Source organism: Pelodiscus sinensis, chromosome 29 (genome assembly GCF_049634645.1).
Source record: "Pelodiscus sinensis isolate JC-2024 chromosome 29, ASM4963464v1, whole genome shotgun sequence".
Taxonomy (NCBI): domain Eukaryota; kingdom Metazoa; phylum Chordata; order Testudines; family Trionychidae; genus Pelodiscus; species Pelodiscus sinensis.
This window is the reverse complement of record NC_134739.1, coordinates 2,207,659-2,234,853: the sequence shown is the minus strand read 5'-3', so window position 1 is coordinate 2,234,853 and position 27,195 is coordinate 2,207,659. Positions and strand designations below refer to the sequence as shown.

Below are 27,195 nucleotides of genomic sequence, written 5' to 3'. Positions count from 1 at the left end.
AGAAATATTCAGCTTCCACGCAGATTACAGATTCCTACCTACACACACAGACATTATACACTCACATAGCTAGCGTACATAAGATCAGCAAACAATAAGCTCCCATTCAATACCCCACATGGCTCCCTTTTATACCAATTTCTGGGGCCAACACCCCCACCTAGGGGTGCAGCAGCGATCTGGCTGCTTCCCTCCAATTCGGTAATGTGACACACATGTACTGGAGGCAATACAGAGGTGGGGGCGGGGCAGTTCCACGTGTACTGGGGGCAATACAGGGGTGGGGGCAGGGCAGTTCTACGTATACTGGGGGCAATACAGGGGTGGGGGCGGGGCAGTGCTACGTGTACTGGGGGCAATGAAGGGGTGGGGGCGGGGCAGTGCCACGTGTACTGGGAGCAATACAGGCGTGGGCGCGGGGCAGTGCTACATGTACTGGGGGCAATACAGGGGTGGGGGCGAGGCAGTGCTATGTGTACTGGGGCAATACAGGGGTGGGAGCGAGGCAGTGCCATGTGTACTGGGGCAATACAGGGGTGGGGGCGAGGCAGTGCCACGTGTACTGGGGCAATACAGGGCTGGGGGCAGGGCAGTGCCACATGTACTGGGGGCAATACAGGGGTGGGGGCGGGGCAGTGCCACGTGTACTGGGGGCAATACAGGGGTGGGGGCGAGGCAGTGCCACGTGTACTGGGGCAATACAGGGGTGGGGGCGAGGCAGTGCCACGTGTACTGGGGCAATACAGGGGTGGGGGCGAGGCAGTGCCACGTGTACTGGGGCAATACAGGGGTGGGGGCGAGGCAGTGCCACGTGTACTGGGGCAATACAGGGGTGGGGGCGAGGCAGTGCCACGTGTACTGGGGGCAATACAGGGGTGGGGGCGAGGCAGTGCCACGTGTACTGGGGGCAATACAGGGGTGGGGGCGAGGCAGTGCCACGTGTACTGGGGGCAATACAGGGGTGGGGGTGAGGCAGTGCTACGTGTACTGGGGGCAATACAGGGGTGGGGGCGAGGCAGTGCCACGTGTACTGGGGCAATACAGGGGTGGGGGCGAGGCAGTGCCACGTGTACTGGGGGCAATACAGGGGTGGGGGCGAGGCAGTGCCACGTGTACTGGGGCAATACAGGGGTGGGGGCGAGGCAGTGCTACGTGTACTGGGGGCAATACAGGGGTGGGGGCGAGGCAGTGCCACGTGTACTGGGGGCAATACAGGGGTGGGGGCGAGGCAGTGCCACGTGTACTGGGGCAATACAGGGGTGGGGGCGGGGCAGTGCCACATGTACTGGGGCAATACAGGGGTGGGGGTGAGGCAGTGCCACGTGTACTGGGGGCAATTCAGGGGTGGGGGCGAGGCAGTGCCACGTGTACTGGGGGCAACACAGGGGTGGGGGTGGGGCAGTGCCACGTGTACTGGGGGCAATACGGGGTGGGGGCGGGGCAGTGCCACGTGTACTGGGGGCAATACGGGGTGGGGGCGGGGCAGTGCCACGTGTACTGGGGGCAATACGGGGTGGGGGTGGGGCAGTGCCACGTGTACTGGAGCAAGGCAGGGCGAGGGCAGGGCACAAATTACAACGCCGAAAACTCGGAGCCCGGTGCTCGCCCCTCGACTCTTGAGCCAATCACTTTGTTGGATTTCTGACCCCGCCTCTGTTTTCAGGACCAATGAGCATCTGTCCTGCGTGTGAGCGGGAAAAGGTTGCAGCGGATTTAACCGTCCCCGGTTAATCTCTGGGTAAACAAAGAGCACGACGATGTCCCATTGGCTGGAACGTAGCCAATCAGAGAGTAGTGGGCACGAGCTCACGGGAGGGGGGATGAGTTTTCTTGTGTGAAGCGCGTGTTGCTGGGTGTGGTGTCTGAGGCGATTGCTCATTGGTTCAGTGTCGGCTGTCGCGCGGCTCCGAGTGAATCAATTGGCTTTCGGAAGGGCAATGCCCTCGTGGGATAGGGCAGTCCAGGCGTTAGGGCCTCGAGGGAGGCAGGCGCTTTGCCATTGGCTAGATGGGGGTCGCTCTCGAGCTGGTCCCTCCCGCGCCGCGGTGTGAGGGGTAACGGCCGCTGAGCGTCCTCCTCAGAGCCGCCATGGGGGGGCTCCCGCGGCGCAGCCCTCGGCTCCCTGAGCAGCACTAGGGCCGCGGCCCTCGGGAGGGCGGGTCCCGCCCATGGAGGTAAGGGCGGATGGGCCCTCGCCGCCTGGGGCGTCTCCAGCCAGGGGCCCACGTCCCTAGCTGCGAGCCGTAACCCCCCCCCCCCCCCCCCCGCTCATGGGCGAGCCGATGTGCCCCGCTGGGCCGATGCCCCCTTTCCCTTCCAGCTGGGCGGGGCGAGCGTGCTGTGTGGGAGGGGTTAACCGGCGAGCCCCACCCCTACGGGGAGCGGGTGGCCTGGCTGCCGTGGGGGGGCCCCACTGCGGGACGGGGGCTGCTCCAGCCCGGGTCTGGGCATGCGGGGTGCGCTGGTGCCTGCCTGCATGGACGTGCCCCACCTGGCTGTGAGTGCTCTGCTAATCATCTGTGTGAGGCGCCCCCCGACACCCTGGGCCGGCCCCGCCCCCAGCGCGTGGCACTCTGGAGGCGCCGGGTCCAGGCACAAGGCGCTTGGGCGGCCCCTGCCCTGGGGCACCTGCCGGCGCCGGGTTCAAGGGTATCCCTGCCCCTGGCGTGCCCCTGGGCGCCAGGCGCGTGAGTGGCCCGGCCCCCGGGCGCGTGAGTGGCCCCGCGTCCAGGAGCCTCTAAAGGTTGGGGACCACTGGTGTGAGGCATTGAATCTCTTTTGAAGAGCCTGTGGGAGATAGTTAGTACTGTGAAAACGGGGTTGCTTCTTTACCTATGGCAAGCACTAGGTGCCACTTCAGCCAAGTGAATCACAAAAGGCTCTTTAGGGCTTCTGGCATTTGGCATGATTTTGAGCTTTCAAGATGTTAAATATTATGGTGGGTGGACAACCTGCTGTGCAAGTGGCCCAGTAGTGGATGAGAGAAGAAGCCATTTTTAAAAAGCCTCCTCCCCCCAACCCTTTTCCCCAAATTCTCTGTGTAGTCTTGATACTTAGTCAGGTGTGGGAGCCACTAACTTGAGGGAGGGATTAATTTGGACCATTTCTCTATAAAAGGGTTTATTCTCTGGTTAAAAAATTGCTGAAAACCATCAGGGCAAACTTTGCAAGCAAATTTAGAAGAGTTAAACAGTTTGACATCAAGTAAAATTAAAACTTAGGTTAATGTGTAATTGTGTCCTATCCCCCTTCTTTTTTATACATAGCCAAAAGTTGCATTCAGAGGTACCAATCGCTGTTGGAGTAGCGCAGAAACCAGTGGAAGGCTAACTGATGTTTTCAATAGTGTTATCATGACAGGCTCCAGCTCGTTCTATGATTGCTACAAATCACAGGTCCAGACACTTATTTCTAAATACATGTATCTTTTCCAGGTGTTTGTTTTTGTGAAGAAATACCTCTCCCCCGCCCCCAAACATTGTTAAATAAAGCTGCATGGACAGTGAAGTATATAAATAGTTTGTTTTTGTTTGTCTGCTTTCTACTAACCCTTTATTTGAAAGGAAGGTACTTAATAGTGGTAACAATGGAAGATAATAGCTATTTTCAACTTATATTCTATTCATTTATTCCCCTTCTTTCTCTGCTAAAAAGAAATGGAGGTAGGCTATTTCCTTTCTTTAAATTGTTAGAAATACATAGAGACAATTCCCCCAAAAGATATTTCAGTTTAAAAACTAGAATAACACAAATGAGTTTCCTGTAAACTGTTTTTTTGTTGTCTGGCATAATAGGTTTGTAATGATTACAAGAAGCTTGCTCTTTGTAATACTCATTGCTATCCAATAACCCCAATCAACGTCCAGTCTTGATTTTAAAATTGTGATGGAGAATCCATCATGACCCTTGGTGAACTTGTCCTGAGTTTAAAAATGTGCAGGTTGTTTCCAGTCTGAATTTGACTAGCTTCAACTTCAGTCATTGGATAAGATGTGAGCTCAGTTGGTATAGTGCCTATATACACATGTGGTGTAAAGGAATGTGCAGGTGCTTTGAACCCCAAATGTAGTCTGTCAAATTTTAGAGAACCTCTTTATATTTTCATATATTAAGAAAATTCTATGAAAACATGTTTGGATATAAAAACTTGTTTGCAGTGTTAGCAGTCAGAACATTGAAGCATCCTGCAGTTATAAGAGACCAATATAATGAAAGGATACGTCGATATAGCAGGTCTAATGTCAAATAAAGCTAGGCAACTTCAGTTACGTCGAAGCGGCGAGGAGTCCTGTGGCACCTTATAGACTAACTGAAGTGTTGGAGCATAAGCTTTTGTGGGCAAAGACCCACTTCATTAGATGCATCTGACGAAGTGGGTCTTTGTCCATGAAAGCTTATGCTCCTACATTTCAGTTAGTCTATAAGGTGCCACAGGACTCCTCGCTGCTTTTGCAGATTCAGACTAACACGGCTACCCCTCTGATACTTCAGTTAAGGCAGTTGCATAGCTGAAGTCGAAATAAATAGCTCAATTCAGCTTTTGGCGCTGAATACACAGCAGGAAGTCGAAAGAAGAACAGTTTTCCTTTGACTTCCCTCATTTTATGTGGAGTAAGGGTTACAGGCATCGGAGTAAGATCTCCTGCAGCTCAATGTTATTTTGAAATAAAGGCTTGTAGGGTAGACGTGCTTTTTGTTGTTATGGGACAGCATCAGTTATTCTGAAATAACACTGCTGTGTAGACATGCCCAAACTAACAGTCTGTTTTCATTGTTAAGTTCTATGTGGAAATAGTTATACCTATACAATTCTCAGTTTTAGTAACTTAGCGACACAGATAAAGCACTTAGTATCTTATAATTGGATTCAATAGATAATAGAAGGGAGTTTTTAGGCATTGGGTTGGCAAAAAGTGAATTTCACTCTGCTGTGTGAAAATGTGATCAGTATCATTTAATTGTTATAATTTCCTATTGTCTTTTAGTATCAGTTTAAAAACTGATTGCACTAACCCTAACCTCTCCCTTATCCTCCAGAATTAACTTAGTTACAGCATAGTGTAGTGAAATAAGTTGTTTTTTATATTAATAAATTATTTTATTGCATTTAAAATATAGAATGATGACAATGTAGACCTACATCAGACATACAGTTCTTCACTTGCAACATCATCAGAGTATTCTACTTCTTTTGATACTTCTCTGTTATATTCACCATGGTCTACATATGGAGATGATATTAAACAATCTGCTGTTTCTCAGATTAGTGTAAAGAACAGGTATGTTATTTTAATAAGTCATCCTGCCAGAATAAGTTTCTATTTCTTAAAAGGAATGTATTTTCTTTTGTTTAGATTTACGGTAAAACTTTCTAAGAGACCAACCTTGTCATGCTGCCTGGCTCACCACTGAGGGCATGTCTACACAACAGGGCTTAACTTGAAAAAAGCTATGAAAAATTGAGCTATGTCAATTGTGTAGCTTATTTCAAAATAGCTTATTCCAAGTTTTGGTGTTGTCTGCATAGCCTGTATTTTGAATAGAGTGCTCTTCCTCTGACTTCCCTTACACATAAAATGAGGGTTACAGGGATCGGAGTAAGAAGTCCTTCTGCTTCACAAAAAACAGGACTGTGTAGCACTTTAAAGACTAACAAGATGGTTTAATATGTGATGAGCTTTCGTGGGCCAGACCCACTTCCTCAGATCAAATAGTGGAAGAAAATAGTCACAACCATATATACCAAAGAATACAATTTAAAAAAAAATGAACACATGAAAAGGACATATCAAATTTATGTGTTCATTTTTTTTTAAAATTGTATTCTTTGGTATATATGGTTGTGACAATTTTCTTCCACTATTTGATCTGAGGAAGTGGGTCTGGCCCACGAAAGCTCATCACATATTAAACCATCTTGTTAGTCTTTAAAGTGCTACACCGTCCTGTTTTTTGTTTCAGCTGCACCAGACTAACACGGCTACATTTCTACCACTATTCTGCTTGACAGTATTTAAACTTTGCCAGCTGTGTAGACGTGGACTGTATTTCGAAATAATGTTGTGTATACATAGCCTGAGTGTGCAAACAGTCAAAAAGAAGGGCTGACACTACCAACTGGTGAAATAGTCAGTTACTAGATTTCACCAAGCCAGTAACAAATGTGAACTGGATCACTATACTAGTGTTGCCATGGAGTCACCAACAGTCCTGTTAGACTGTCCAGTCTTTCTTGTTACCCAGACAAACTGAATTTAGCGATAGTGGTCACACAAACCAAAAAGCTCACCACATCACGTTTCTTCTCCCAATCCCAAAGGGCTAGTCAGATCTTGCACCAAAGAAAACAGTGGCAGCCAATTCTGTAGTAAACTTGCTATAGGTTTATTAATTAAGAAAAAAGAATGAGTTACTGATGGGTAAAAGCAGATACAAACTTTGACTCACCTGTTATTATATTTTAAGTCCAAGGTGATACCACAGATGTTGTAATCTGCCAGTTTCCCAAAATCTGCAGGACTACTCAAAATAATTCTGGGGATCTCCATCTTCTTGTTTGTTTGTTCTGCCCTCTTAGAATCCAGGCAGTCCATAAGTAAAGATCTTCAACTCAATCAGTATTTAAGTGTTCTTACTCACACAGTGGCCACTTGCTTTGTATTTAGTATTTCCAGTTACAGCTTTTCAGTAGCATTTCACAAGATTTCTTTCAGTAATATAGTTACAGCGGTATACAAACATTTGCATTTGTGTAATAGCAAACAACAAAGTGTGACTAATTTTCATGAATTGAACACCTGAATACATTCTCATACTAGCACTCCCTTTAATCTAGGGTTATGTAATTATAGGGGGTAAACAATGTACGTGTAATTAGAGGGTGTATGCAATGTAAATGTAGTGTAATGGCAGCCAACCAATTATAGATTAGTGAATACAGTAATATTTATATTTTTTTCAAATGCAAGTGAATTAGTTTGAATATAGCAAACTGGCTTATATTTTCACATGTCTTAGGTGCCCAAAGATGTTGATAGGCACCTAGTGGGACATTTAAGAGCACCTAAACAGATTAGGTACATTGACTCCCTTGATTTTTAATGAGAATTAGGCACCTGGTGGGATTTTCAGATGTGACTCTCTGTATCTTTGGGTTTCTAATTATCTTTGAAAATATGACCAGTAGGAACTTTTTAGGCACTAGTACACCGTTTAGATGTCCCCCTAATCCTGTAGACATCTTTTTTGCAAAGTGGCATTAGCAAAGCTGGCTAAGCCCTGACACTACCTCACAGTTAATAAGAAGATTTCCCTCGTTGTCAAGCCCTGGTCATAATTCAAAATAATCTGGACAAATTGGAGAAATGGTCTGAGGTAAACAGGATGACATTTAATAAAGACAAATGCAAAGTGCTCCACTTAGCCTGTATGTGTGAAACTGATTGTTACTTCCTATGTCTAGACTGGCATGATTTTCCGGAAATGCTTTTAACGGAAAAGTTTTCTGTTAAAAGCATTTTCGGAACAGACGTCTAGATTGGCACGGACGTTTTTGCGCAAAAGCACTTTTTGCGGAAAAGCGTCCGTGCCAATCTAGAGGCGCTTTTCTGCAAAAAAGCCCTGATCGCCATTTTTGCAATTGGGGCTTTTTTGCGGAAAACAAATCTGAGCTGTCTACACTGGCCCTTTTGCGCAAAAGGACTTTTACCCGAACGGGAGCAGCATAGTATTTCCGCAAGAACACTGACAATCTTACATGAGATCGTCAGTGCTTTTGCGGAAATTCAAGCGGCCAGTGTAGACAGCTGGCAAGTTTTTCCGGAAAAGTGGCTGATTTTCCGGAAAAACTGGCCAGTCTAGACACAGCCACAGAGTGGAAAGTGACTGTCTAGGAAGGAGTATGGCAGAAAGGGATCTAGGGGTTATAGTGGACCACAAGCTGAACGAGTCAGCAGTGTGATACTGTTGCAAAAAAAGCAAACATGATTCTGGGATGTATTAACAGGTGTGTTGTGAGCAAGACATGAGAAGTCGTTCTTTCGCTCTACTCTGTGCTGGTTAGGCCTCAGTTGGAGTATTGTGTCCAGTGCTGGGCACCACATTTCAAGAAAGATATGGAGAAATTGGAGAGGTTCCAGAGAAGAGCAACAACAATGATTAAAGGTCTAGAGAACATGACCTATGAAGGAAGGCTGAAAGAATTGGGTTTGTATAGTTTAGAAAAGAGAAGATTGAGGGGGGACATGATAGCAGTTTTCAGGTATCTAAAAGGGTGTCATGTGGAGGAAGGAGAAAACTTGTTCATCTTGGCCTCTGGGGATAGAACAAGAAGCAATGGGCTTAAACTACAGCAAGGGAGATTTAGGTTGGACATTAGGAAAAAGTCCCAAACTGTCAGGGTAGTCAAACACTGGAATAAATTGCACAGGCAGGTTGTAGAATCCCCATCTCTGGAGATATTTAAGAGTAGATTAGATAAATGTGTATCAGGGATGGTCTAGACAGTATTTGGTCCTGCCATGAGGGCAGGGGACTGGACTCGATGACCTCTTGAGGTCCCTTCCAGTCCTATTATTCTATGATTCCCACAGGGTGGTTTGGGGCTGGAAGGGCATGGTGTGGCAGGAAGGAGCTTCTCTGGCTGCAAGCAGGGGATCTCAGGGCTCTGGCTATGTGGGTGATTGTTGGCAGAAGGGGCACTCCACCCATTTTCCATGACTGCAAGGGCATGGGCTAATTAAACAGTTGACCTTGCTTAGCTACCTAATTCCAGAAGACTGTTCACAGCTGAGGATTTCAAGTGGATGGTGGCATTGGTTTTTGGCTTATCAGTCAGGCACACCAGGTCAGTGCCCAAGTCTCTCTTTTTTTCCCTTGCCTCCCCTTGGCATTTCATTCCTATCTATCAGGCATCTCCTTGCTCTGTGTGCTGGCTTCTGAGGAGTCTTTCCTTTAAGTATCTAAATCAGTACAATGCAGTGTCTGAATACCTAGCTCACGGCTGAGAGAGACTGTACCTTTTCACAAGCAAAAAAGACAGACATTGATCAGACCTGTTGGTTTGGATTTTTTTTAATGTAAAGACAGTTTGGTTTTGCACATTGAGTAACCTTAGTTCCACTGAGGTCATTATGAGTTGAGGATGTTCATCAAGTTTTAGGTGCAGACTTTAATTATTACACCCTATTTTTTGCTCTACACAACATGGATTTATTTGGTTTACAAACTGATTTTAGAATAAAAGAACATAAAGACTGTAAAGTGAGTAATCTCTGGTGACAATATTTGAGATTTTCATTAAGCCTGTTAAAGAGAAATTCAAAGGAGGTAATTAGCCTAATGCATATGATTCTTTTCAGGATTCAAACTGAAAGAAATGATTATGGCAGTGAAACAGACTTATATGGACTTGTATCTAACATCTTGGAAGAACAAGATAAATCACAGCCATATTTTGCTGATGGGTTAGTATATTGATGTACACGTACTAATCCTTTTTTCCCCTTGGAGAAGCATTTCCCCTTTTTTCTCATTTTTCTTGTTTCAATAGTCATTTCTGGATCTACTGGTGTGGGGGAAGCCTACCACCCATTTCCAACCCTACTAAAAGATGGGTGAACTTATAAAAAGTGTGAATCATTTTTCACCAGCTATTCAAATACTAGATTTTGTAGCAAGAGTACATGGCATTCTGAAAATGGCTTATGCAAATATTATAACCATATCACATTGAATTCTGAAGCCATGCGATGATTTTCTGCAGCCAGAATTGATTTAAATTTTAAGTTTGAATGTTAACAACTTTTCAGTTAAATGCTCAAACAGGCAAGTATAATTTTATATTGCTTTTTCAATAAATTATTGTTCATATAATATTTGAAAAGCTGGAGAAAAATCCTACATGCAAAGTGTAGAACATAAAATATTCCTTTTAAGAACTACATATGCAGAATTTGGTAATTAACTTTTCAAGTAATGCTTCATATGTAGAATAAGGTTAGGAAAAAAGACCATTGATTATCCAGTCTGTATAAGGCTCCCATCTGAACAATTCACAATCTTTAAATCCTTGCAATACTGCTGTGAAGGAAATATTATACCAATGTTACAGATGGGCGAGTGAGGCTAAATGACTTGCTGAAGGTCACACAGGTCATCTGTGGTGGAGCAGGAAATTGAACAGATATTCCAAGTCCTAGACTGGCATCTGGATCACTGCACCATCCTTCCTCTCTGACTAACACAGGCCAAAGAATTTTACCCAGCGATTTCTTCAATCTATCCCAATTATATTTAGTTAAATCTAAGCAGATCTTAGAAAGGGATTCAGTATTGATTGAAAGATCTCCAAGTAAAGAAAAAAGTACATAGCATAGAATTAGAAATAGGGCTCTCTTTTCCTTGTTAATTTTGTGGTCTTTCTACATGGTTTTAGTGAGTTTTAGGTGTAATTCAATTTTTTATTTACTGTCTGCTTTATTACTTAAAGTCTTCATTTTTTTTCTATATGTGTTACTCCATATAAGCAGCCAAAGTTAGTGTGTTTGACACATTTAGATTCCTTCATTTATGCACAGTGCTTTGATTTCCCTATAGGAGACAGTAAGATAATGTAAAGCTCAAGCCCTTCTGAAGATAAACTCAAGATGGTACAAAGAAGCCTTGTGTTCTGAGTACCAAAAGATGGATTTTGGGGGTGGGAATGGTTTGCCTGTTGTATTTATTTTAACTTGCAAAACAGTGGTCATGGAGTGTCTGGATCTGTTAGTACTGTATTTCTATTTTAGCCGTGTCCGATGGTAAATCTTTCTGTAGTGTGATTTATGTACATATGGCTGCATAGACACAACCTAGCACTTTGAAGAAATTGTGTACCAGTTGGAAACAGCCCTTCTGTTGAAAGGGAATGTTGAGTAGATAAGAGAAGCTTATTGGAATATGGAACGTATAAAATACTGAGTAAATGGTGGGATCTAAGGGAAGAAGAGAGATTTTCTACAGGTTGTACCTCCCTAGTCCAGCACCCCCAGGACTTGACCAGTCCCAAAACAGGGGAATCTGCTGGACTAGGGGACATCATTGCTGCCTCATCTGGTGCTGCTAGCTGCGGGGCTCTGCTCCAGCGGCAGCAGAGGGGTTGGCATTGACTAAGTGGAGATGGGGGCGGGTGAGGGAGAGTGAGTGGGGCTCTGGGGAAGAGACAGGGTAGCTGCTAAGCCTCGCAGCTGGAGACTAGGAGCGCAGCCCTGTGGGGCTCTGCAGCCACCCTGCCTCTTCCCCTGAATGCCCCCCATATTCCATTCTTGCTCCTTCCCCTCCCTCCCTGACCTTAAGTGCCACTGATAATGTATTTGCAGAGCTCGGGAAGCTCTGGGAGGGTGGGGGAAGAGTTGTTAAGCGCAGGGCCTGTCTTTTCCCTGTGAATGCTCTACCGCAAGAGCACCTATGGGGATGCTGGACTACGGAAGTCTGCACTGTAGAGGTTGAACCTGTATTTCTCTTTCTCCTGCTCCCTGTGATGAATCACAAAGAAAGAATTATAAATATATCCATGTTTACTTCTTCTAGGACCTGCTCCTCAAATGTAAAGTCAGTATGGCCTGTGAATACAGCCAGATTTGCAGACAACCATGACTTATCAGAATCAAAAAGGCCGGTAGTTGCAGCCATCTCTCAACAGGTTTTTTATAGTGGGGAATCCATATCTGCTGCTGAAAAACCATGCTTGCACAGTAATAATCTAGCATCACAACAGAAAATAGATGAACTTTATCATGGGTTTACTACCATGGACCTTGAAGAGCAATGGCTGTACCCTTCTAGGAATGATCATGCCAACTGTTACAACATGCAGACCAATGAGAATGCTAAAACTTCTCCATTACAAAGCTATTCATATATCAAAAACTCTTTTATACCACAAACTGGTTTTTCAGAAGTAATAAAAGAATCAGGAGCAGAAACTTATTCGTATGGAAGAGAGAAAGTGTGTTCCAAAGTACCTGATGTGCAGTTACACCAAAAGCGGGCAGAAATGTTTCTTCCACAACTCAACAGGTACAACGAAAATGCAGATTATTGCAGATACCCAGAATACTCTCATCCCAGTAAAGCAAAGCATAATAAAAGTACAAGCTTCAGTGTTCATGATAGTAAAAAATTAACAAATGGAATACCTGAAGCACCTGCTGTGGATACAGATACCTATACTAAACTATTTCAAGTTAAACCAGCAGTTCAGAAAAAAATTGAAGATACAATTCCAGATCAGCAGAATTTTACATTTTCTAAAACTACAGGACTCTTGTCAGAAAAGCAATTTCCAAATGAACCTTCATTTACCACTGACTTTGGATTAAAATCAGAGTATGGTCTAAAATCTCATGCATCTTGTCCGGGGAATAGTGATTTTGTGAATGCAGCAGAAAAACCGATCTTTTCCAAATCTGATCCCCAGAATTCTGACTATTTTAAATCACTGAATTTATTGTCAAACTCAGCAACCACTTCAGCAGGTACTAATGTAAGGCCAACTTGGATAAATATTCAAACTCAAAACAATACTTCTGTCCTGTACCAAAATCCAGGCACATTGATGAAAATAAGTAACCATCTATCTGCTACTCCAAAAGGTTCTAATAATTCTAATGATTTTTCTCAATTTTCTTCTTCAAATTTAACTGTAAATAGTAACTTGTTTCAGAAATTCTGCCAAGAAAATCCTTCTGCATTTTCTGGTTTTGATGTTGGTTATAACGCTGTAGAACGAATTCAGCCTAATAATCACATGGATGCACTGACTAAGGTTGGAGAAGAGAGTCTCTTTGAATCAGTTACTGATAAAAAAATTAAGCAGTCAAATGGTTTTTGTGAGAACTATTCAGCTCAACAATATGGAATCACTGAAAAATTGACAAAACACAGCTTCCAAGCTAAGCCACAGAGTGGACATTATGACCCCGAGGAAGGACAAAAACCTTTAGATGGATTGCCACAGAACCCATACCAGGATCTGTTGGAATCTCATGGTCACTTCAATAGTCACAGACAGGGAAGTGGAGACAGTAATGTTGTCAGTAGCCGTTTAAATCGCGCACAGGCTTCCTGCTTTTCAAACAATTATATGATGGGCGATTTAAGACACAATCATAACTTTCAGCAACTTGGTTCAAATGGTTTTCCTTTGAGATCCACCCATCCATTTGGCCATTCAGTTGTTCCCCTGATGGATTCCTATGATTTGTTTTCTTATGATGATTTAAGTCATTTATACCCCTATTTTAATGATATGATGTATGGTGATGGTTCTTTCTCCGGTTTTGTACCAACATTTGGCTTCCAAAGACCAGTTAAAACTCGTAGTGGGCCTGCCAGTGAACTTCATATTAGACTGGAAGAATGTTATGAACAATGGAGAGCATTGGAAAAGGAAAGAAAAAAGGTAATAATCAGACTTATTTATACAAAAAAGTTAAATTATACTATCACATAATATGTTTAGTTATATAACAATCTATGGTCTGTAGATAGACAGTTCTTACTGTGTTAAGGTCTGAAAGTAATGAAGTCCTAAAATGGAGGTTAAAGGAGGAAATTTGCTTTTTCTGTAAAGTGGACTGAAAACACAAAATAAGTTAAATCTTGCTTTCTGTGTGTTGCCTGCAACTTCACAGTTAAGCTGGAACTGAGTTCTGCACTTAAACACTCAACTTCTCATATATATGGAAAACGCAGTTTATCTTCACCAAAACTGCAGCACTTATACATTCTTGGAAATTCATTGTACGCTTAAATAGTATTTCCATTAATTGCATTAAAAGTTTATTTTAAAATTTGATCCTTTAAGAAATGTATCTGTGTCAGGCATTTTATTCACTACCCATTTTTATATTGGAATATCACATTCTTCAAATTTTTCTTACAGCCCAAAATAGCAGTGAGTTTATTTGTATTTGAAGACTTATTTAGGATTACAAGTAACTTTTTTTCTCATTTTTCATAAATAAAATGTCCTTTAGAAAAGACCAAAGAGATAACATTCTTCTGCAGAGATCTGCCTTCTTTCTAAGGTTATGTCTACACAACATTTAGCTGTGGAGACAGTGATTTCAAATTATAGCTCTGGTTGGAGCTGAGCATCAGAACCCCAGCCTATTCAGGGGTCTGGGCTTCAGCATCTGTGCTCCAGCCAGAGTATTAAAATCTACAGAACATTAGAGCAAGCCCATCTAGCTTGAACCTGTTGACAGGGCTGGGGAAGCTCAATCTTGCATGCTCCAAAATTCTGTGTAGATAAACACATACTGGCTGATATAGTAATTCCTCATTTAACACGTGCCCGCTTAACATGTTTTTGCGATAGCACGATTTTTTTAGGGAACGTTTTTTGAATTACATGACCATCCCCGGAATAACACGATTTCCCCAGCTGCCTCGTTGCCGGTGGCTGCACGGGGCTTCCCCCGCCTCCCTGCAAAGCGGCGGAGGGTTTGCCATTTGTCACGCCGTTCCCCAGCGACCGCCCCCCCTCGCCAGATGCAGTGCGGGTCCCCGCAGACCCATCACAGGGGCATGCTCCCAACCCAATCCTCTTCCCCTTCCCTTGCCCAAAGCAAAAAACCTCTCTTCCCTGCTGTAACCCATTTCCCTTTCTCCCCTACCTTATGTCCCAGTCCCAACAGACACCACCGCTTGAAACGCAACCCCCACCTTTTCCATTATTTTCAAAGGGAAAATTGACCCCCCCCCCATAACACATTTTTACTTAACACGATCATTTACTGAAACATATCTGTAATATTAAATGAGGAATTACTGTATTTCCAGATGTTCTAAATGGGATTGAAGTCACAGGCTGTCCTCTTAAACCTTAGGTTTAACCTGTTAACCGATAAAGTAGGATTCGGCTCCCATCCCTCCTTTCTTCCGCCCTTAGGGCTGCCTGCAGCAAGAGCCAGCAGCCCCAAGCAAAGTGGGGCCAGCCTCTGCTCCCGGTCCCTCTGCACTTGGGGCTGCTGCTGGTGGATTCTCCCCCCCCCCCCCGCACTTGGGACTGTTGACAGGTATTTCCCTCCATCCCCCTAGCTCTGCCTGTGGCCCCCTGGGGTTGGAGCAGCTGTGTGGGGGCTGCTTCCTGACACTGGTTAACCAGAACCCAATAAGCATAATCTGCTAATGGTGATACTTATTGTGTAAGTGTGATGCTTATTCGGTAACGGGTTGATTGGTTATCCATTCACATTGTTACTTCTGACACCCTAGGGAGCCTCTTTTCCATTAGGGAAGTTTAGTTATGTTCTATTGGGAAACAGTGGGCATCTGGCTATGTTGAAAGAACAGCTCTTCCTGACTTTATTCTGAAGAAATGTCAGTCTTTGATGAAAAAGAAACTCTTATGAAAAATATTGATAAAAAAATTACTATTAATCCCAAATATTAATATTCAAAATCTCATTGTTGCAACAGATAAAGGGCAGAAGGGAGGAGGAAATAGTGGTGTACCTATGTGAGAGAGAGGCGCAGCATTGTGTTTGTGTATGTGCAAAGGGAGAATGCTAAAAGAGCAGGAGGGAAAGGGTTGTTGGTCAGTATTTCTGGTAGCATTGTACAGTCCAGAGTGGCATAAGTGGCCACTGAATATTGGTGAATCTTGTTATAAAAGGGTTTTTTATATTTAAGGTTTGCTTGAAAAAATTCCCCCAGCACAGTCTCTGGGGTACCACTTGCTTCCCCCCATTCTCCTGCTGCATAAACATGGGGGGCTGGAGAATGTGGGATCCCCCCCTTGAATAGGTGCTACTGGCTCTCGCTGGGTCTGGGATTCCCCCCCCCCCCCCCCCCCCCCGCCGCTGTGCCTCTGCAGTTTAAATGTAGCAGGAGCCAGGCTGCCTGCTCATCTGGCTCTTACTACATTTAAACTGCAAAATTACAGAGGGGGTAGCTCCCAGGCCTGCATGAGCCAGGACTACTGAGCATCTTCCCTTATCAGCTAATCATGTAGGGAATAAAAATTCTATCGACTGTATAATTAGTGAAATACCCAATTCTTAACATGCCTAGTCCAAACAGGAAATTCAATTATGGTACTCAAATAATCTTTACTCTATCCTGTCGTGATGCTATTACTGCGTAATATTTCTACAAAGAACATGTTTCTTCTTCTTGAATTTCTTTTACACTTGATTTGGGGATAATTGCAACATCCCTGTAATACAATTTATCTAAAATTATCTAACTTTAGCTCAATTTTGAAGTAGTTATTTTGTGTGAAAATTAATTTAATTAGTATTAAAATAAGCATGAATCAGCCTTATCCATGCTATCAAAGGAAAGTACAGGCAGTCCCCGAGTTACGCGGATCCGACTTACATCGGATCCGCAGTTACGAACGGGGTTTGCTGCCTGTCTCCCTGGTCTGCTGGAGACCAACAGACCAGGGAGACGGGGAACAAAGCTGTCCTGCTGCCGGCGTGCTCCGCGGCTTTGCTCCGCTTTGCTCCCAGTCTCCCTGGTCTGCTGGAGACCAGCAGACCAGGGAGACAGAGAGCAAAGCCGCGGAGCATGCGGGCAGCAGGACAACCGCGGCGCGTCTGGGCTGCCCCGCTGCCCCCGTCGGCTTTGTTCCGGACGCCTGTGGTACAGCAGCTGGGGCGCTGCCGGTTGGTCCCGTAGCGCCGCTCTGAGCGCTACTGGACCAACCGGGCAGCACCCCAGCTGCTCTGCCCCAGGCGTCCTGATTCAGCCACTGCTGGTCAGTTTCAGCAGCGGCTGAATCAGGACGCCTGAGGCAGAGCAGCTTGGGTGCTGCTGGGTTGGTCGAGGAGCGGCACTACTGGAGCAACCGAGCAGCACCCAAGCTGCTCTGCCCCAGGCGTCCCCAAGTCAGCCGCTGCTGAAACTGACCAGTGCTGACTACAGGAAGCCCGAGGCAGAGTTGCTCTGCCCCGGGCTTCCTGGAATCAGCCGCTGATCAGTTTCAGCAGCAGCTGACTTGGGGACGCCTGGGGTTCTTAAGTTGAATCTGTATGTAAGAACTGGCGTCCAGATTCAGCCTGTTGAAACTGATCAGCGGCTGATTCCAGGAAGCCCGGGGCAGAGCAACTCTGCCTCGGGCTTCCTGTAGTCAGCCGCTGGTCAGTTTCAGCAGTGGCTGAATCTGGATGCCAGTTCCGACTTACATACAGATTCAACTTAAGAACAAACCTACAGTCCCTATCTTGTACGTAACCCGGGGACTGCCTGTACAGTTATGAAAATGGATTCGTGATTTTCTGATGCATATTGTTGGTAAAACTAGTCCCCAAGGCTCATAGGATACAAATTTTACAGCAAGGGCTAGATCCACAAACTAATTTTTGCATGTAAGTCCAGAATTTAGATCCTCAGAGACCAGCTCAGCTGCTTCATAACCCTATAGGTGCTTGCGTTTCTGCCAGTATGATTGCCTTCATAGTCCAGTGTTCATTCAGGGCAGTCACCAGGTTTTATACAACACGGAAACTGTTCTAAAACAAGAGGTTGAAAGAGCCTGCCTCAGAATACCCTATAGTCTGGTGATCAGGGCACTCTCACCTAGGAAGTGGAAGACCTGCGTTCAAGTTTAGTTTTGGAATTAGGCAGAGTGGAGACTTGAACCTGGGCACTCCTTCAGAATGTCAGAAACCCTAACCACTAGATTATAAGAGAGGTCATGACAACAGTCACTTCCTCCTCATTTTTTGAGGGGAGGAGGAGAAAGGGCTGACCTAGCTTAAGTATCTAACTCAGGAAAGCATTATGTACCACCCTAAAATTAGGTACCTAACTCCTTTTGAGTGGGAGAGCTTAGATCCTACCCCTCTCCTTGCTAGCAAGAAAGTATTGGTTTAGGCAGCTATCCTGTCAGCTTGCTGGTTTCTGTGAATCCCATTCTTAGAGATTATAAAGTGCTACCAGACCATTTGCTGTTTTTTTCTGTAACAGACTATCTCCTGCTGCTCCTCATTCTTAGAGATGTAACTCCCCATGCATCATATTTGTAACTCCCCATATACCTAGGTGCCTAATTCAGAAGTGTGGATTCCACTAAGCAGCAAGGCACCTAAATGTTAAAGATTGCAATGCTGAGTCTCTTTGTGGAGCCAGTCCTAAATACTTAATTTAAATACAGTCATTCTAGAAGTTTCTTTGAAGTAAATGGGCAGCTTACTTCCTTGACAGAGGACTGCCAAATTCACTTTGTGAGCTAGTGATGTGGTTTAAGTTTCTGCTGAATCTGCAGACTGAGTGCTAGCCCAAACTAGCAGATTTCAAGACATGATTTCTACAACTATATGCATTTCAGCACCTACTTTAAAAAAAAAATTTAGAAGAAAAAAATTTAGGGGAAACATATCACTCTTACAGTCTGATAGTTTTCTTGTGATGGTAATGAAGTATGCTGTCTAATTATTCTTGAAGGGAACAATAATAAAATGTCCTTTTTTTACTAGACTGAATCTGCTCTTGCCAAGAACTACCCAGGAAAAAAGGTTTCCAGTACTAACAACACTCCAATTCCAAGGTTGACATCAAATCCATCAAGAGTTGATCGCTTAATTGTGGATCAGTTACGTGAACAAGCCAGAGTAAGTTGACTAGTAATGCTTAATTTTATGCCATGTAGATTGGTTATATACTTGTGTCATTAGTGGAAATCCTCAGGAAACATGTATTCTTTACAATTAAGTAAAGTTAGAAAAGATATCTTGAAACAAACTCAAACTATTAACTTGTAAACATGCATTTAAGAAGCTGCAACACTTCTATTCTCCTTTCCCTTGGACTTATTACTATGGATGTTTCTCTCTGTCCTTGGCAACTAAATTTATTTATCCTTTGTGTGAAGATGCTCTGTCTCAGTTCCTTAAATTACTTCTACCTTCCTCACAGTTATGTTACGTTTGAGTTTGGAATCTCCTACCTCCCATTTACCGCTGTAAACTAAGTCATCTATATGAGTCTCTTTTATAATTTTAGGTCACTTTGCATTCATCTGTACAAAAAAGCCTAAATCCTTTAATTTCTACCATAACTTAGATTCTTCAGGTTTAGTATCATTATCTTGTACTACAGGCAGTCCCCAGGTTACGTACGAGATAGGGACTGTAGGTTTGTTCTTAAGTTGAATTTGTATGTAAGTCGGAACTGGTACATATTGTAGGGGAAACTCTAGCCAAACATTTCTCCAGAGCTCAGTTTTATTCTCCCACACCTCACTTCCCTCAGTCCTTTATTCTCAAGCTGAGGTGTCTGCTGAGAAAAGCCGCTCCGCGTCTCCCTGGTCTGCTGGGGGGAAGCAGCTAGTGCGGGGTTGCCTCATCCCGTTTGTAAGTAGGGATCCGATGTAAGTCGGATCCATGTAACCCGGGGACTGCCTGTACATCCTTTCCCAAAGACTGCCAATATAGCACACAGTATTCCTATTTAAGTCTGAATCCTACTAGAATGTTATCACTTTATTCTGCTTAAGAAACTCAGTTTCTTATTTTTATTGCTGGTTGTATAAGGTGATATTAGAAAATGTTAATGGAATAGATAACAGTTACAGCCAAATGATCTGTCTCTTTCATTTCAGTAAGTAAAACTGATTTTAAAATATGACCTCACCATTTTACAATTTCATACCTCAGAACTTTTTAGAGAAGTACAATTTAGTTCAGCTGCCACCCCACTATCATTTTCAGTTGTGTGGAAAGTGATGCATCCATTTATCAACAGATTTACAGGCCAACTGCCCAACAATTTGGGATATGAAGGGAATTAAATAAAGGGGAAGTATAGGTGGACCACATGTAAATGCCCAGCTTAGGACTCTGCTAGGAAAACACAGTCAATAAGTAAAAGTTAGACATCCCACAGTTTGTGTGGGTTGCTCATGTTTCATTTGGTAGGCTTGATTCTTGCTTTGAACTGCAAAAGTCATTATAAAAATAAGCTCAAATACTTAAAATAACAAATGTTGATTCCTACAGGTTTCATATATGTGTATACAAGGGTTTAAAATAAGAAAAATTTTAAAACCACTCCCATAGCACTTCTCTCTCCCCCACCCCCAACCTTTGAGTCTGTCTCCTTTCTTCCTGATGCTCATCTTCAGGGCTTGACAAATTATGGAAAACCCTACTCGCCAGACAAAAAAGAGACACCTCCCCATTCCCCCCAAAAATGTTTTTTTAATTATATAAATTCCTAATAAGAATAAGAACAGTAATTACTAATAAGTTTTTAATAAATATCACCCAAGTTATTAATAAATATCTTATAAACCTCTACCTTTTCCCTCTGCTGCCATGTCTCCTCCCCTTGCTCCATCAGCTCCCCTGGTGCCTGCTGCCCCCCAACCCCTCACCCTTCTCTGCTGTCCTGATTCCTGCCCTCCTCACTGCCCTCAGCCTTCCTGAGACCTGCCCTTCTCCAGTAGCCCCACTCTGATCGTGTGAGCTACCCCTCCTCATCCCCTCTTCTAACACGTCCCTCTACACACCTGCCCTGCCTCTCTCCTCTGGTGCTGGTCCCTCCTTTTCAGGTGTCTGCCCTTCTGCTTCCCCCCAGAATCCCCTGGCACCTGCACCCTCCTGGTGCCTCCCCTTTCCCTCACTGCCCCTGACCCCTTTGACCTCTTTTTTTCCCCCGATACCCACCCCCTCACCACCCTCATGCCCCTGTGCCCTCGCACATGCCTTGCTCCATCCCAGCCTTCCTCATGCCCACCCCTTCTTTCAAGCCTTCTCCCAGCACTTCCCCCTCCCGCCATAGCCCCCAATGCCCTTTAACTTCTCCTCTCCCAGCACTTCCCCCTCCCGCCCTAGCCCCCAATGCCCTTTTCCCCATTGTCTGCACTTGGCCCCCTGGCATTTGTCTGTCCTGCACCCCTGTCCCTTGCTGCCTTCTTCTTCTCCTGACCTCCCCTCCCTGCAGCACAAGCCCCTTCCCTCTCCTCCCCTCCCCACAACACAGCAGAGCCTCTTTCCCCTCTGCCCAGCCCCAGTCCTACCTGGCTTCTGCCTTCCACTTTGCAGGATTGCTGGAGCCTTTTTGAATCCGGCGGTCGCCAGCCGTGACATCAGGATGCCACGTCACGCCAGCGTCGTGGTGTCTGCTGGCGTCCTGCCCTCTGGCTCATGCCCCGCCTCGTCGCGCCGGAGCTGCACGCAGGCAGCCCAGCACTGAGAATCGCCGCACTTTCCCCTTCTCGGCGGCACTCTGCTCCTCTACTGGCCGGCGGATTGGATGGGGCTGTGCCGCCTGTAGTGCAGGCTTCGGCCAGCCTATCACAACGGCCCACTGAACCCGTCCACTCCTGCACTCGCCAGCTGGTAAAATCTACTCACCACGGGCGAGCAGGCGAGTGTATTTGTCGAGCCCTGCTCATCTTTATGGCTAGGAAAAAGAGTAGGGCAATTAGGGATGTAAAATCCTGTTAAATCAATTAACCACTTAAATAGGGACAGGTGAAGGGCCACTCCAGCCCAACCCTCCACCCGCAGCATAGCCCGGCAGGCCAGCCGGGCTGGAGTGATCCCCCACCATGAATGAAGCTGCTCTGGTACAGCAGCTGCTCTGGCTGGGTCCACCACACTACATCACTGGTGGCCAGGGAGCTGCCCCAGCTCAGCCAGGCCACCAGTTAACCGTAACAGGTGAGGGTGATGCTTGTTAACCATTCAGATCCCTAGGGGCCATGTTTTTTTAAAATCTCAAATAGGCGTTTAAGCGTTTGGCACACTTACCTCTTAAGTTACTAATGGAAAAGGTATTGCTAAATGGTCCATGCTGCCCTGAAAATCTCAATCATTGCTTTTAGCAAGCATTAGTTGTATTACTTAGCCTAGCAATGAGTGCAGGGGACTAGATTAGCTGACTTCTTGAATTACCTTCTAGTCCTATGATTCTATTATGGTGTTTAAAAAAAATTAGCATTGATGATTTTCTAACATTGTTCTCCACTATTAGGATTTTATCTTCCCCAAACAAGCCAATCTAATAGGATTTTTACCTACTTTTGAAACATAACTTTTGTAGCTGGATAATATTCCTCTCTTCTACTTCAGTTTAATTTTCAGTTAAGTTTAGGTGAAGAAAACATGATCTGTAACAGATATAAAATGTTCATTAGGTTGTGACTTTACTTGGAAAAATGGAACGTCTTCGCAGTTCTCCCCTTCATGCTAATATCTCTACTGCTCTTGATAAACATCTGGAAGTAATTCATATAGTGCAGTCACGTAGGAAGGATGAAATTGTAAATGCTTCAAATCGGCAAAGGCAAGGAGCGCCAAGATGTCAAGATGACAGAGGTATAAATGTCTTTCCACAGTTTCCTATTGTAATATTGTAAATTTTGTAAATTTGTACACTCCTATTGTAAGTGTAAATCTATTCCTCAGAGGGGTAGCCATATTAGTCTGTAACTTTAAAAACGAGTAGTTCTTTGCATCCTCAGCCTAGTCTAAACTGAGGTGAAAGGTTGACATAAGATACATTGACTCCAGCTATGTAATTAAAGTAGCTGAAGTTATGTATCTTAAATCACCATTGACACAGTGGCAAACGCTCCCATCACCTTCCCTTATACTCCTGCTTCTCACAAGGAGTATCACTGCTAACAGGGGTGCCTTCTCAGTTCAAATTAGCAGGTCTTCACTAGACCCGCTAAATTGAACCCTGGAAGATTGACACTGGTAGCGTCGATCTTCTCTGTAGAGTAGACATAGCTTTAGAGACTAACAAAAATATATATAAATCATGAGCTTTCATGGATAAAACCCTGTCATGGCTGTTCCCCACTTAGCCTCTTTGAGTGCAGAAGATGGGGGCCCATAAGAGACTTTTAAAATACCTTTCCCCTATAGGCTTCTGCTTTAAAAACTCCCAGAGGGGGAACACAATAGCAGTTTTCAGGTATCTAAAAGGGTGTCTCAAGGAGAAGGGAGAAAACTTGTTCTTCCTTGCCTCTGAGGATAGAACAAGAAGCAATGGGCTTAAACTGCAGCAAGGGAGGTTTAGGTTGGTCATTAGGAAAAACTTCCTAACTGTCAGGGTGATTAAACACTGGAATAAATTACCTAGGGAAGTTGCGGGATCTCCATCTCTGCAGATAGTTAAGAGTAGGTTAGATAAATGTCTATCATGGATGGTCTAGACAGTCCTGGGTCCTGCTATGAGGGCAGGGGACTGGACTTGATGACCTCTTGAGGTCCCTTCCAGTCCTAGTATTCTGTGATTAGTTGATAAGGGACAGCACTCTGTCTGTGCTTGGGCCAGACCAGGAGCTACCCCTACTGTTGGTTCTACAGTTTAAATGTAGTAGGAGCCGAGCGCAGAGGCAGCCCAGCTCCTACTTCATTTAAACTGCAGCAGTGGGGGCGGGGGACAGGTCCCAGACTGGCATGAGCTGGGACCACTGCAACTGTATTTTAAATAATGCAGAGTCACAGCAGTCCTGGACTAGCACAAGCTGGGACTGAACCAGACTTGCTGGGTCCAGCAGCCTGTTTGCAGCCAGCCCTGACCCCTGCGAACAAAGGCTGCTTCCCCGCAGCAGCCTCTGTCCACGGCAAGCCTGGGCCTCCTGCGGACAGAAGTTGCTTCGCAATAGCTCCCTGCTGATAGAGGCAGTAGTGTGAGGGGAGGGCAAAAGCGAGCAGTCAAACGGACTACCTGATAAGTTGGGCTTATTTGGTAGTCAACTACTTGCTTACATCCCTATAAGAGATATCAGTTTATTGTATTTTTTAAATTTTTATTATGAGTCTTTTATTCTGACTCGAAAAAGGGCAGACATTTTCTGAGGTTTAAACTGATACCCATTTAGCTAAAAATGTAGTCAAATTTTTGAACGTTAGATAAATGCAGTTAACAGATTTATAAGAGGTCAGCCTGATCTGGCCCACCAAGCCACTGGATCTGGCCCATGGCCTCCCTGCTGGGACCCTTAGACACAGAGCAGCTCATGTGGCTGTGCTTTGCTCTGGAGGGTGGGGGAGGCTTTGCACTCTGTCACTGCCCTGCAGTAAAACCTCTCAGCTCACTTTGGCCAGTTTCCAGCCAGTAGGAACTGAGAAATTTTGCTGGGGGCTGCCTCCTTCCCCTGCCATGGCAGAGCAGAGCCACATGGAGCAGCTAGACATTTTCATCAGCCTGGGACTGCAGCGGACAGGTAGAGTGTCTGCCTCAGGTTCCTGCAGTGCTGCTGACTGGGAGCCGCCTAGGTAAGTGCCTCTCAGGCAGACCCTGCCTCTGACACTCCACCCCTTCTCTCCCCTACCTGCCCCAGGCCACCATGCCTTCCTGCCCCAGATCACTACCCAAACCTTCTGTATGCCCTCCCCAACTCCTCCAGATCACAACTCCCTCCCAGATCATGCATCCCCTCCTACATCCTTCCCCCAGGCCAGAATCCTCTCCTGTACTTATCCCCTTCCCAGACCCAGCACCCTTAGCCCCTGCCCCAGATCATAACCCTCTCCTTCACTCAAACTCCCTCTCTGCCTCCACATCTTCTCCTGCACCCCAGTCTCTACCCAAAGCTCCCTTGTGCACCCAACCTCCGTTCTGGACCCCCCCCCCCCTGTAGAGACGCAGCTCTTGCCCACTTCCTAAAATCTTGGAGTAGCTCTCCCATTAAAAATTATTTCCCAACCCTGCTCTTGTACCTGAGGCTCAGTTTCATGAGGAGTTGGGTGATGTGATAAAGTACCTTTGAGGATCTGGTCTAAAATAATTTGGGCCACTTCCACTTGCTGATTTAAGACCATATTAAGGAAGTCCCAGCCAGTTATTTTAGGTGGCAGGAATATGGGGGTCTGAGAGTTCTTCAGGAGTGCATCTAGTTATTGTGGATAAAATTCTCGAATGGTATCTTTACACTTCCTCTAAATATTGTTAATGTAATACCCTTTTCTTCCTCCCAGATGTTTTTGCCCTCGCTTTGGCAATTAAAGAGATGAGTGTAGCAACGCGCAAAGCACGTACTACACTTTGGTGTGCACTTCAGATGACCTTACCAAAAACTACCACTACTGCTGGACAAGTAGATGTGGAGAAAGCTTTTCAGGAGATAGTACAGTCTGAAGATAAAGCATGTGAAAATATGAACAGCAGCAACCTCTTGAACCAGAGGGGTGAAACAAACAAACACTAATGAAATATTGTATCTTGCAAGAGTAAAATTTGCAGTGTGGGTTTGGCAAGACACCGTGTATTGTGAATATTTTAAACGAACATTTAGACATTGAGAAATTAATTGATGACCTTCCAAATTTAAAGTTAAACCTGAATGAAGCAAGTTCAGCTTCTCAAAAAAGAAAAGTTCCAATTGCTAACTAATTGGAGACTAACTCACTAACTGACAGGTTATGTTAGCAGTCTCAGCAGTGCATTAACTGGTCGGATTTGTTAGTTTAAAGTAATGTGATTATTTTAACAGCCACTCTGCAGTGCAGGTAAGTACCAGTGTGAAATTCTTCTAAGTGAGAAGTTTCTTTTAGGTTTGCCTTAGTAAACATGTTTTCAAATAATGAATCTCAGTGACTGTAACCCATTATAGGCCGCAGTCTAGTAACAGACAAGCTTTGATTGTGATATAAAAATGTTTTCCTTATCAAACTAATACCTGAAAACAGGAGGAAAGCAATGCTAAACATACCCACTATTAATGTAAAAATTAAATATTTAAAATATTGACATATTTATGAATTTGAAATTTTAGAATCTAAATTTGAGAGGAAATGCACCAGATTTTCCTAAATTAGTGATGATATAAAACTGCCACTGTGAAACCATGCAATGTAGTGAAGATAAAATTTGTTCAAATCATTTGTGCATATTCTTTAAAAAATTATATCTGTTTTAAAATATTTAAGTGTAATCAAAACATTACATTTACACAATCTGAATCTTAAAGCTGCAAAGCAGTTGAAATAATGAGTATTGTTCTTATACCCTTGATTTAATACTTTTTAAGAGGGTATCACGAGGTTCTGAAATGTATTTTTTTTTTAAAGTTACTCTTTAGCTAGTTTGGTTTGAGATTGGTTAGTGTATATTTTGTTAAATGTATTAGTTTGCTTCTGTATTTTTGAGAGCTATTGAATGCTTGGCTTTTTCTGTGTTTCTTATCTCTTAATATCTTGTATTGAATGTGAATAATTTATTCATTAATATGAAATGTTGATATTATGTAACTCAGGAGATCTTGGGTTTTAACAATTCTAGCATGGAGTTAAACTATAATGTGTGGATTAAATTTATTGAACTATCCTTGGCTAGATACACTGATATTTTAAATATCTGTGTTCTTCTTAGTTTTAAAAATCCTGGTATGCAAAAAGTGTAATCACACCACATAAATTGTCTTTGGATGATGTGAGAGAGAAGCTGATTGAGAATGCAGGAGAGAAACTGTAGTAGAACTATTTTGATCATTGATGTGACTTACAGTACTGCCGAAATTAATTGCATTGGGGCAGCTAAATATAATACAACACCTTACCACAGTAGTCACCGCACAAAGACCGGTTAAGTTTGACATAAGACATGTTGGATGTTATGAAAACAAATATTGTACTGAATTTAGTCTGATAAGAAATAAAGTAGCTTTAGTTGAAAAGTATTGAGTTTTACTCTGCATAGGCATATTTGAACAAGTTCTAGTGAATTAGACTCTTTATGTACATGTTGATATAAAATGCTAATTTTATATTCTCATTAGGGAATAAGATTGCTGAACTACATTAAAAGGGATGTGGACAGTGAAATTACAGTTATTTCAAATTTAATAATACTAAAAGAATGCTAGTACTGTAATCAAATTAAATATACAGTACCAGAGAGCTAAACAGCTTGCCTACCTGAGGGTTCCAATATATCTAGCTGAAATTCTGGTAGTACTACTGATGGAAAGTTCTTACTCCCTCCCCAGCCCAGTGGGAAAGGGCGGTGCTGGAAAATTCTCTAGCATAGACACAGACAGATTCTTTGGGACAAGGTAAATTAAGCAAGAAGTAAGATTCCTTTTCTTCTGCTTACCTTTAGTCAATTTAGAAGTTGGGAATTCCACAAGTAGTGTACAAAAGAGGGAGCTATAGGGTGGATGCCAAACAAGCCCTAAACATTGCTGCAACATGAAATCTGTAATGCAAAGATAATATCTTTCTGGCTATTGAGTTTGTAACA

General features: G+C 44.1%; 1 protein-coding gene across 2 annotated transcripts; it reads left to right on the top strand.

Moving 5' to 3' along the window:
• Nucleotides 1–1,865: 1,865 nt before the first annotated feature.
• On the top strand, nucleotides 1,866–26,632 carry MEIOC (meiosis specific with coiled-coil domain). Of its 2 annotated transcripts, none has more exons than XM_075911363.1 (8): nucleotides 1,866–2,174; nucleotides 3,267–3,395; nucleotides 5,119–5,279; nucleotides 9,360–9,464; nucleotides 11,569–13,441; nucleotides 18,471–18,605; nucleotides 22,136–22,316; nucleotides 24,933–26,632. In XM_075911363.1, the coding sequence occupies exons 1-8, from the start codon at nucleotides 2,169–2,171 to the stop codon at nucleotides 25,160–25,162; spliced, it is 2,820 nt and encodes a 939-aa protein (XP_075767478.1). In that variant the 5' UTR covers nucleotides 1,866–2,168; the 3' UTR covers nucleotides 25,163–26,632. The 2 variants fall into 2 exon arrangements, with proteins under 2 accessions (XP_075767478.1, XP_075767477.1); XM_075911362.1 differs by lacking the exon at nucleotides 1,866–2,174 and adding an exon at nucleotides 2,345–2,497.
• The last annotated feature ends 563 nt before the right edge of the window (nucleotides 26,633–27,195 follow it).

What these genes read in the sequence shown, in the direction of transcription:
- MEIOC (XM_075911362.1), top strand. Translation starts at nt 2,450, where the DNA reads ATGCGGGGTGCGCTGGTGCCTGCCTGCATGGACGTGCCCCACCTGGCT. An exon ending in CAGATTAGTGTAAAGAACAG is followed by an intron (nt 5,280 to 9,359) that starts GTATGTTATTTT and finishes GATTCTTTTCAG; the next exon opens with GATTCAAACTGAAAGAAATG. An exon ending in AAGATGTCAAGATGACAGAG is followed by an intron (nt 22,317 to 24,932) that starts GTATAAATGTCT and finishes TCTTCCTCCCAG; the next exon opens with ATGTTTTTGCCCTCGCTTTG.